This window comes from Schistocerca gregaria, chromosome 3, assembly GCF_023897955.1.
Source record: "Schistocerca gregaria isolate iqSchGreg1 chromosome 3, iqSchGreg1.2, whole genome shotgun sequence".
NCBI classification, from domain to species: Eukaryota; Metazoa; Arthropoda; class Insecta; order Orthoptera; family Acrididae; genus Schistocerca; species Schistocerca gregaria.
The window spans coordinates 764,037,667-764,049,675 of record NC_064922.1 but is presented as its reverse complement, the minus strand read 5'-3'; the positions used below and the strand labels follow the sequence as shown (position 1 = coordinate 764,049,675).

Sequence of the window (12,009 nt, the reverse complement as noted above, 5' to 3'; positions counted from 1 at the left end):
AACATATCTGCTTACTCTACACCTCCTGCTGTCTTGATCCCCCTCACATCCTGGTTGCTCCTCTCTTCTCCCATCCCCATCCCCTGGCACGTCTTCAATGTTGTGCCCACCCCCCTACCCTCCATCTCTACACCCATCATCCCCTTTCCCAAGGTGGCTTCCATCAACTCCCCACTCCCAGATGATGAACTCTCTCCCTCCATTTATCCCTCCTATCAACCATGATCCTCACCCCTCCTCCTTTCCTCTGTCCTTTTCCTGGGCTCCTATCCCCCCTTTCCATCCTCTTTCTTCCCTGCCTACCCTCTCTCTGCCCCCTTCTCTCCCCTGAGTCCTTTTGCATTTACTTCCTCTGACTTTTCCCATTCACCCCCCCCCCTTATGAGTCTACTACCTCCTTCGATTCCCCCCCCCCCCCCCACCTTTCGTTTTTCCTCTACTCCCTCCTAGTTTCCCCCCTCATTTGTGCAGGTCCCCCCCCCCCCAATCTGCCCTTGGCTGTGGTGTGTCATCTTTGTGCTGACATTTTAGTGCAGTGTTTACAGTGACTGTTGAGTGTTGTGTGTCTTTTCCGAAGTGTTTCGAACGGAAATCATACTGTCGCTGAGTGTGATTTTTATATCTTTTGCGAACAGAAACCAGACTGTCGCCATGTTTTTTTAATTGTCTGTCTACTATTTTACCTGCCTTCTTCGTGTGTATTTTGTTAGCAACCCTTTGATGTTTGTTTTAACTTTCCACCATTTTCCGCCGTTTGACAACTTAAGTCACTGTTTATCACCTGCTTTTATTGTTTCTTATCTTCTTATTACGTTTTCAAAAGTCTGTAAGCTGCAAAGCAGCGTACTAAGCTGCTGCCAGCCCACCCCCTTAGGGGGGAATAGAAATTCAATAAAGGATAAAAAAAACATTTTCATCTAAGTAGTGAACAATGGAACTTACTTCTAAGCAGTCACATTGCTGCACCATGGCATTTTACAAATCAGTGAGTACTCAGATCTCGTTGATATATGGCACTTCTCTTTCTTAAAATCATTACAATTCTGTAGTGTTTTAATTCCTTATGCACATCACCTGAAGATAGATTTGTGTTGTAGCCGAACCAGTAGTGACTTTTTCATAGAGGTATTTTACAAGCCTACGTGGACGATTCTTTTCACCATGAGGAATTTTGGCTGCTGTTGTTAGACCTCTAATATAATATTTTCATAACTACAAAGAAAGCGTAATGTTTAATACGTTTACCTATCTAAATAATTATTCTTTCCATTCATGGTTTTGCAAGATTTGGGGGCAAACACATTTGGCACTCCCTGTGTGTGTATTGTAGTAGGTGGATGCCAGGAGGTGTCGTATTAAAACTCGGCGAGAACGTTTCCACTACCGATCTTCGTTCTCCTAGGTGCGTGTCACAGGCCCCGCATTGCTCAGGCCACTGCTCCAGCGACCTGTTCAACGTAACGCTATGTCAAGTCGGCCTTGTTCACCAGCTGTAGAGTTCGGATTATGCCAGGATGGCTGTGCCAGCAGCCAACTCAGTGGCCATCGTCCCCGTTGACGCCACGCTGCTCCACCGGAAGCCGTAGGCCGGCCCCGCTGCTGCTTCTTCCTTGGCTGGCATAGCTGAAAACGCGGTGGCAACGACCGGCCACTTTCCGGCGTCGGAACCTGCGGCCCTCGCCTTGTAAGTCTCCGGCGTGTGTCAGGAGACGAGATGACTGCCTTCAGTAGCAAGCTGAAGAGTGCCCCCCCCCCCCCCTGGATGGCTGCAGACCCTGCATTGGCCTCAGAAGGTCGAACCAACGACCCGCCGTGGACTGGGACGCTGTCGCCCCATCTCTTGCTGAGTGTAGCCCAGCAGTGCGCCACCAGGGAGCTGCCACACTTCAAAGAATCTCATTAGATGACATCACCAGATTATACTTGGCTGCGCGTCTCTGTTTTGCTAATGCAACACTCCGAGTCAACTATTCCCCACAACCCGGTTGCGACAGTGGGCCCCTTCTGCCTATAGCTTGCGACATGCGAGCCGCGTCGTTTACTCTTTTCAGCGTTCGATGGCCCCTGTGGCCTACATTCCGCTTCGCAACCGCTGGTGAGCATAACTCACTCCAATCTGGCCCGCACCTGGCTGTGACTTGTGCTCAGAATATGGCACAAAACTATCTTTCCCTATCCCAAGCTGTAGTGCCACTAAAGTATGTAGATGAAGGACGCTGGCTTGGCTGTGTGGTGAGTTTCATGCCACACTACTCGACCTTTGCTGCTGAGCCTTCCAGTTATGTACTAACGTAGGCGAGTTGGCAGAAGTGTAGAGCTGCGGTGCTTACCCTGAGGGTGTCCTTGGCGGGCGCCTGCAGGTAGCAGGTGGCAGAGGCCTGGCCGCCGTCAGCCGCGGAGTCGCCATTGTCGGGCGCGTTGTCGCTGATGCTGAGGTCAGACGCGAGGTCGCACGTCACGATGGGGATGGCGACGGGCGCGGCGGGCGCCGAGGCGGGCTGCGCGATGGTGGCGATGCCGCCGCCCCCGTGCTCCAGCGTCACGCCGCCTTGTACCACCAGGCCGCGCTGCGGCGACGCGCTGCCGCCGGCGCCTGCAAACGCCGTATCTGCTGCTGACTCCTGCCACGCTTTGACATTAAAACCGTCGACGTCGCTAGACAATTTGTCCTTATTTATTTCGACGTTTCAGCATCCGCCATCATCAGAAGTCCAAAATCCTTGAACTTGCGAAACAATATTAATTTTAATGTATTAATTATGATGCTGAACATGGTTTGTCAAGTACAGAATCTGAAAAAATGAATTAAAATTTTTGCCACAGGTAATACTTGTAGCCAGGGGTCCTGGTTAGTAGACGGATATGCTAACCACTACACCACTGTAATATTCTGGGAGGAACAGCTGCACGGACTTCCCTAAGCCAATGCGTTCCCTACCAACACTTCAATTAACTCCTGTTAGGCAAGGCGTTGGACTTATGCAGTCCTTTCAGGTCTGTTGGCGACACTGCTACGGTAGTGTAATGGTTAACACGTCTGCCCAGTAAACAGCACACCTGGGCTCAAGTCCCAGCTCTGACAAAAAATCTTAATTCATTGCTACAGCTTCCATCCTAGTCAAAGATAATGACTGCAGGAAAATGTATTTCTATCATATGTAAAACATTTTCGGTTTTCTTGCCGCGTCAGTTCTGGATAAAATCTCAAGCTTTCGACGATATACTCCATCGTCATCGTCAGGAGCAACTGACTGTCTTCACTGCTGCTGTGGTAACCTTTTTTATAGCTCGTGGACGACTTCTGATTGGTCAGCTTGTGATTGGTCGGTGATTACGTACTGCTGTCGCAGACGGTGTCAATGTGTGCGGTGGTGGCGCCACCGCGTCCGTTGGAACGTAAACCTTGGAAGGAACGTCTCTGCTGCATGCACGTCTCAGATGGGATCCGCTATCGCGGTTAAGGCTCTTTTGGCTCATTATCATTTCAACAGCCCCCTTAATAACAGAGTCCTACTACGTGGAGGCATGGGACAGAATTTTTGTTTCATCGAACAATAGTTTATGTTTTCTTAGACGTTTTGGTACAACGACAGGCGGACGGGCGTCTTGGCCACTCTGTAAACCGTAAGCCGACGCATACCGCTTTATATTTGAATGCACAGAGTTTCCATCATCCTGCTTACAAGTGGGAACACGTTGGTATATAGAGCAAAAACTGTTCCTGAAGAGAACCACTTAAGGTCCGGGATTAACCACCATCTAAAGTACGTGTTGCGAAAGCGAGGGTTCGCGAAAAAAAAAAACAAAAAAAAAAAAAAAAAAAAAAAAAAAAACCTTGGAAATGCTGCACACTCACGGCATGACACACACCGATTACGGTTCTTCCTTTTTGTGGCGCTATTTCCAGCAAAATAGGAAGAGTCCTGCGTAGGCGGGGGTATAAGATCGATTTTTCGTCCTCCTAAGAAAATTAAGGAGATGATGCGCCCTGTTAAGGACAATATCGCCTCAGGGTTGAGGAGCTTATAATATCCACTGTGAGTGTTGAAACATTTACGTAGGTCAGACCATTCGTACCGTTTCCGACCGCTGTGCAGAACACCAACGCCGTACTAAAGAAGAGAACTGGAGAAATCGGAAATTGCCGAGCACAGCCTCACAAACAAACATAAAATATTGTTTGATGAAACAAAAATTCTGTCCCAGGCCTCCATGAACTGAGATACTGTTATTAAGGAGCCGGCCGCAGTGGTCTAGCGGCTCTAGGCGCGCAGTCCGGAACCGCGCGACTGCTACGGACGTAGGTTCGAATCCTGCCTCGGGCATGGATGTGTGTGATGTCCTTAGGTTAGTTAGGTTTAAGTAGTTCTAAGTTCTAGGGGATTGATGACCACAGTAGTTAAGTCCCATAGTGCTCAGAGCCATTTGAACCATTTGTTATTAAGGAGGCTGTTGACATAAGAAGTAGCCAAAAGAACTTTAACCGTGATAGCGGATACCGGGTGAGCTGTGCGTGGGAACGAGCGCTTGATGCAGAGAAGCAGCAGAGACGTTCCTTCCCAGGTTTAAGTTCCAACGGAAGCGGTAGGCCAACGGCGCACACATTGACACCGTCTGCCACTGCAGCACGTTATCGCCGACTAATCACAAGCCGACCAATCAGAAGCCGTCCACGGGCTATAAAAAAGGCTACCACAGCAGCAGTGAAGACAGTCAGCTCCTGACGATGACGATGGAGGATATCGTCGAAAGCTTGAGATTTTATCCCGAATTGACGCGGCAAGAAAACCGAGGATGTCTTACATACAAGTACCGTCGCGAAAGACTTCGTTCCCATGTAATTCTATCAGATCAGCTGCTTAACAAGTTAATTTTAGAAAACCTTGAAGTTTCAAAACAATAACAATAAAAATTTTCTTATGTCCGATGACACCTGATTTTTTGGAAATTTGTGGCAAGTTCCTATGGGACCAAACTGCTGAGGCCATCGGTCCTTAGGCTTACACACTACGTAATCTAACTTAAACTAATTTACGCAATGGATAACACAGACACCAAAGCCTGAGGGAGGACTCGAACCTTCCACGGGGGAGCCGCGCAAACCGTGGCAAGGCGCCTGAGACCAAGCGGCTACCCCGGGCGTCTATGATAACTGATAACTGCAGATGCCGAAGCTTTGTAATAGAAAAATAATTTTATTTAGCGATGTAGAAGGTTTTATTCGTAAAATATTCATGACCATCCTGCGGGAAATTTGTTTTCTTCATTATTAACCTATCAACCTGATACGTGCAATGGATGAGTTTCACAAGACCTGCAGTTTAGGTCATTATGTTAAATTTCATCAAACAGAGGACTATACCACTTCTTCGTACAACGCAATATTTTATCTCGTGTCTCTTAACCATGAGGGCAACGGCCTTGCACAGTGGATACTCTTGTTCCCGCGAGATCACCGAAGTTAAGAGCTGTGGGGTGTGGATGACACTTGGATGGGTGACCATCCAGGCCGCCATGTGCTGTTGCCATTTTTCGGGGTGCACTCCGCCTCGTGATGCCAATTGAGGAGCCACTCGACCAAATGGTAGCGGCTCCAGTCAAAGAAAACCATCGTAACGACCAGGAGAGTGATGTGCTGACCTCACGTCCCTCCTATCCGCAACTTAAACTGAGGATGACACGGCGGTCGGATGGTCCTGATGGGCCACTTGTGGCCTGAAGACGGAGTACTTTTTTTTTCTTGACCATGAGGAAGCATGATCACATGAGGCATTCCGATCTCCTTTTCATTTCCGGATGAAAGTTGGCGACAAAGATTTGTGAGTACAGTACCACGACATAATGTAAAAAAAGAAAACAATTGGCCAATCACTAGCAGGACTCGCTCTCTGACGGACCCGTACAAGGTTAATTACGTATATAATTAGTTCATCCATCCCAGGAATCTAGAATATCGACCATTTTTGTCTGTTACTGATGTCAACGTTTGAAACATACTGGTCTTGGGAACTCCCAGATTTCCGAGAATGTTTTAATTTGAGGTTTAAGGTTTAAATTTGTTGCGTAATTTTGTATTTGCTATTGTTATTTTCCATTTATTTTGTAAATTCCGGGTTGCTATGCCAATTAACAACACAATTACCTTTTGTGCAGCGTAATTACAAATTAACAATTTTCTGATTTTTCCCTTCCTGATACCGTGAAATCTTCTTTCTTGCCAACTTATAGGAATCCCGATCAACAGGGACTATCCTACTGGATTTGATGAGAAAGTTCACGTGTTTAAAAAAATATGACATAAATGACCACATCATATCACTGCATTGACTTGGAAGCTTCAATTTTTTTACACCTTTAAAGGAAGCTTAAATTTTTTTACACCTTTAAAGGAAGATAAGCCTTGGTATGTGACATAAATTTCAACTTTCAGCTTCCCGAGGAGAAGAGGTCTTATGAGACGGACAGACAGACAGTCGCCTAACAAATGGCAAATAAATGTTTTTTCGTGTGATATAATTAAAAATTAGAAATATTCGGATTTTTTCTTTATTTTTACTGTGAATCCTTGCTTCTTTTCAAATATCATGATTCTAGGCCAATGAGAAGTACCAAACAGGCGTTTATGATTGGATTTGCGTGTATCAAAATATTTGGCGTAAATGACCCCCATCGTTTGCTTTCATTGTCTTAGAAGCTTAAAGACTTAATGTCACCAGTGGACCACAGACCTTAGCATGTGACATAAATCTGAACGTGATACATCTACCCATTCATGAGAAAAGGGATTATAACAGTTGGACAGACAGACAGGCAGACGGATAAGAAACTGATCCTATAAGGTTTCCGCTTTTACCAATTGGGGAACGCAACCTTAACTATGACACTGTAACTCGCTCATAAAACTTTTGTGTCAATTGACTCAGACTGCGAAAGCCTACGTAATCATATCGAGATTTTCAGTAAATTAAATGCGCCTAATTGCATCCCTTCGACCCAACTGCCTATAATTTACAACCATAAATAACTCCGATTCCCGCACCTAATTCCCGCACGACGGGAATATAGGTGTGCCTCAAGAACCTATTCTTTCTCCACTCTTGTGTGTCCTTTACATGGCCAATATGCCTAACTCCTCTTCATTTACCTGCTCCTATATTCAAACGACAACGTCTTCTGGACCATAAACTCCACGAATCCCACTACTCTCCTGAATTCCATATCAAACAATTTACCTGCTGTTGCAACCAGTGCCTCTTCAAAATTACACCTTCTATGGTATGAGCAATAACTATGCGACGAAACTGTAGCCGCTTTGTCCTAATGACTTCTAACTTACAATCGTACTGTCGTATTAAGCAACAAACTAGAACACCCTCAACTGTATTCTGATGTGAAAACCATTTCTATTTTGTGGTATCAGCTGCAGGCAAGACTTCCCAACCAAGCAATGGGTGTCCAGGCATGTCTATGAAGAAATCCTGCATCTGACTATGTGATGCAGCTATGGCATTTTGCAAAGCAGAAGTCTACCAAAGCACCGGGCAGGTGGTGCCATGGCGCAACGCTGCACTTCTGTAGAACTGTGTACATGATGGGACCTGTGAGTAAAAATACCTACACTGATGGACTTCCAACTTCAGCCAGTACCATTATAATTTCCAAATTGTTTTAGAAACCCTATGGAGGTTTTCCTGTTTAAAAATCTTTGACATCGTCAGATATGTAAAATGACTACTAGATAGAAGTCTTGAATCACGGTGTGTTTTAGTTTTTGCAGTTTAGTGTATAGGTTTTACTGAGAGGAGATCTTCCTCAAGAATCTTGTTTTCGTGTCGATGCAGATGTTCATAATGTACTTTTCACTTTTTAATGGCAGCCACTAGATCTGATCTTTAGAAGAGTTCTATTACTTAACACCAAATTGACTTCACTACCTTAGGTTAATTACTATTTCCTCGTCTTCGGGCTGAAGTCTTAACATCATGGATAGTTCGGAAATTCTTCCTGGGTAAGCTTACTGCTCTGCTACAGAACGATGAAATGGAGCATTCTAATTCATAAAAACTATGAACTTCACTCGCTTATGGCGTTTAGTAGTCCTTGTTCCGTACTCGCTCTGAAAAAAGGAACTATGGGTTCCCCAGTGGGCAATGGAGCGATTCAGTCTGATAATTGGTACAACAGTCTGGAAAATAAACCGACTTATCAGCAAACAGACTGAAGTGAGAGATGTAATTGCGGTTGTAATGATAGAGAAATTTAGATGGAAGGGACATGTAGCTACACGTGTACATAACAGACGGTCGAAGAAAATTCAGTGTTATATTACAAGTCACGTGATAAGATCGAGGCTTTCACGTGATGTAAAGTGAGCAGATGAGATTAAACAACAAAAAGGAGCAACGTGGACGCGCTTCACGGAAGAGGCCTTTATCCAGCAAAGGATCTCGACCTGCTGATGACGTGTTAAACCACTTGAAGATGAACAAAACGCAAAGACGCGTGGTTGATGGCTAAATCCCAAAGACGTATCTCACAGTAAAAAAATTCTTTAAAGAAATATTGGAGGTAACTTAATTCATTCAGGGCATCCTGCTCAGCAGTCTTTATAATCAATAATTTTCGTAGTCGTTTGGTGATGTAGGTCTTATAGTGCTTCATAGCAAAATATTGCGGAGGCAACATTGCAATGCTGACTTTCTAATGATTGACACGTTGTACAAGTTCAATATTTTCATTTTTCTTCATTACACTAAAATAGTATTAAATTACGACGAAGCAAATAAAATAGTTGCTATTCCTGTTCTCTTGACTGACAGTGAACAAGCTATCTCTGAAGCTTCATTTAGAAAGTCACTCGAACCTAATCAGCTGATATAATCCAATTTTTTCTGCCACTGTTATTCTGATTAAAAGTTAACAGAGTTTACACACTTACTGCATCGTTAACAGGATCGAGTGATCTGATTTATGCAGGCCACGTATTGCACACAAATCCGCTCCACTTGGCAAATCGATTGGCTTTCCGAACAAGCAAATGGTGTTCTGGGGATAGCTTATATACTTCTCTCTTAGGTTATATACTTTTCTTGAGATAACAAGCATTTTTGACGGGTACCGCGAGATTTCTAACACATAAAACTGTCATTTGCGACAAGTTAAAGAATATTACATTACACAAATCAAAAAAATATTTTTAAATGTTAAAAGATCCGAAGATAGCAATCCTTGGACTGTGGTGAGCAGGGAGTATTGATGTGAAACTTTTTTAAGAGGTCAAATATTTCTGGTCAGGCAGTATGATGTAAATTTTCGATGGGTTCAGCACATAGTGTAACTGGGTTTTGCCCTAGGAAAGTAAGAAAAGAGTGAATTACTAAGATTAACTTACAGATACATTTATTCTTCTGTGGTCAGAAATGAAACCAATAGCAAGCACAACTCTAAACGCTTGGATGCAAACACCGCAAGCTCATGATAAAATTTATGAAACATGTAGATAAATTGAGGACAGATAAAATAAACGAGACAAGGTGAAAAATCACATGGAAGGTAGTACCCCTAAAACAGAGCGGAAAACATATCACTATTATTGGAAAATTAGCTCATTCAGAAAACAACTAAAGGGGACACAAGCTCTGGGAATTATGAGATAAGTTTTCTCAGACTGTTGCGAACACTGCTTTCAAAAAATCGCTAGAAAATGTTCTCTTGCAAATACTTGTGTGTTGTACAGAATGGATACAATGTTCACTAGCACCCACTGCCAACGATCCAAATTGTATGTGTGCTTCTGGGAGATTGGATAGAAGACAACTGGTTAAAATATGATGTTAACTTTTGAATGCATGGTAATGAAACGGCAATATTCACAACAGAGAATTATGTGTGAATGTGGCTAGTGTTTAATAGGATATAAGGAGGCTTTATTATACTACGTGTTTCACAATTCCTTCTACAGTCTTATTGATGCTGTAGAGAGGACTTATAAGATACAACTTCGACAACAACCAGTGCCTGGAAAGGTACTGTTTCGATGTAAAATAGTCAGTTCCACAAGGAAGTGTACGCCATAATTTTAAATGCAACGTCCGCAGCGACATCTCTGGTAGTGGTCACCAATCTGTAATCTATAGTGCAAAATATCTGAAGTGTCACGAGGCAGAGTACCCTTTTAAATCATCCAAAGGGACCAAAGTTTTCATGTACCTACTGCTACAATTCTTAGAAAGTCACAGAGATTCGTTGGGAAGTGGGTCAAACGATATTTAAATGTTGGATGATTTACCGGAGAGAGGGCTAAGGTCAAAGCTATAAATAATAATCGCGGGGGCTGGATTAACTATTAGGTAAGTGTGAAATTAGTAATAACATGTGTTTTAATGTAAACATATGTTTATAATAGTGTCTTTTATTTCATACAGGTAACGGCGTACACTTTGCTGTTGAACTGATTGAAAGTTTTAAGATCGGTCCATTTTCGTGATGATGATGAAGTCCCATACTCCGAGGAGCGTAGAGGACGATGAGGGAGAGCCGCACCGCTATACTAGGCAAGGTCCTAGTGGAGGTGGTTTGCTATTGCCTTCGTCCCACCGTAATGGGGATGAATGTTGATGATGACGACACAACAACACCCAGTCATCTCGAGTCAGGAAAAATCCCTGACCCCGCCGGGAATCCAACCCGGGACCCCGTGCGCGGGAAGCGATAACGCTACCGCAAGACCTCATATCTACCGTTTAATGGTCGACCACTAAAGGAAAATTTTGAAAATTTTACCAACTAAAGATAGGTCATAAAATGGATTTGTTGCAGTAGTGGGGGATACATTCACATCACAAAAAATATGAAGACAAGGTACTAAATGTAAAAATGGGAGTGAAATCAGGGAATTTCTTCAGATGCTTTGATAGCATACTCAGATAAAAATAGTGCCTTTGTGAATACTGTACATAGAAGCTAATATGATCCAGAAGTTTAAGATAAATATACACTACACCATGAATATTATAACATGCCTTGTGAAGAATATGTAAAAATATCTTTCGTCACTGTTTTGTTTCCATACGTTTGCTATTTACGTTGGGTACTGTGGACAGATAATTATCTGCGACGATTATACGTGTGAATTTCTGCACAAGTGGAGCACAAGAAAATTGTAAGTAGTAGTTCTTTCCAAATTCACTTATGTCTATATAAAGATAATTAAATAGTTAACAATTGGGCGTGTGTTTATACATTACACTAAAGCCAAGAGAACAATGCAACGTTTCACATATCGGAAACATCACGAATAAATGGCATACCACTCGGATAATGCAGAGAAATCATTTCTCGAATCGTGTAGTGAGAAGTACAAATAAAAAGAAAATCGTGAATGGTAACAGAAAAAGATAATTTATAAACAAACTCATTGTTTCTTCAGTCGCACGCTTTCACCAACCATTTTTAACGGATAAAATCAAATTTAACGAGTTAACACTCTTGAATGTGCTAATGAAAATCATCTCTCGTATTCTCTATAAGCAGCAGCGTTTCCATTACAAAACGTGTGCAGAAATACCTTTTAGTCATGTTAGGGGTCAGTAAATGTTTTTGGCGTACTTCAGCAAGATAGTACAATTGGCCAACAATTCAAAAACACAGCCACAGCTGAAAATTCCATTTAGTAAATTCAAGCAGTACTTTACAGCTCGATCTTGAAAACAAGAATAACAATCGATAAATAAATTAACAGTAACTGTTATAACAACACGGGAAATGAAACTTGTCTTTATAACCAGCTGTATATCTATTACTAAAATTTTTTACACATATTATATGAAACGCTTAGAATTAACATGTACTACCACCTCACAAAGTTTTTACTGTTGCTCCTAAAAACCCACTGTATACAAACATTGTTGTATGCAGTAAGCCGACAAGAAACTTAAAGCGTGCACAGGTAGTTCGCGGCTGTCTGAGCGGAACCGGCTGTCTGAGCGGAACTTATTAACACTCACATAT

The 12,009-nt window shown here is 43.0% G+C and overlaps 1 protein-coding gene across 1 annotated transcript in view; it reads right to left on the bottom strand.

The window, feature by feature from the left end:
* Positions 1-12,009, bottom strand: part of LOC126354398 (alpha-2B adrenergic receptor-like) — a 119,017-nt gene that overhangs the window by 42,545 nt on the left and 64,463 nt on the right. The window contains exon 2 of the mRNA XM_050004008.1: positions 2,331-2,593. Within this exon, the coding sequence (XP_049859965.1) occupies positions 2,331-2,593 (263 nt within the window). The remainder of the gene's footprint in view (positions 1-2,330; positions 2,594-12,009) is intronic.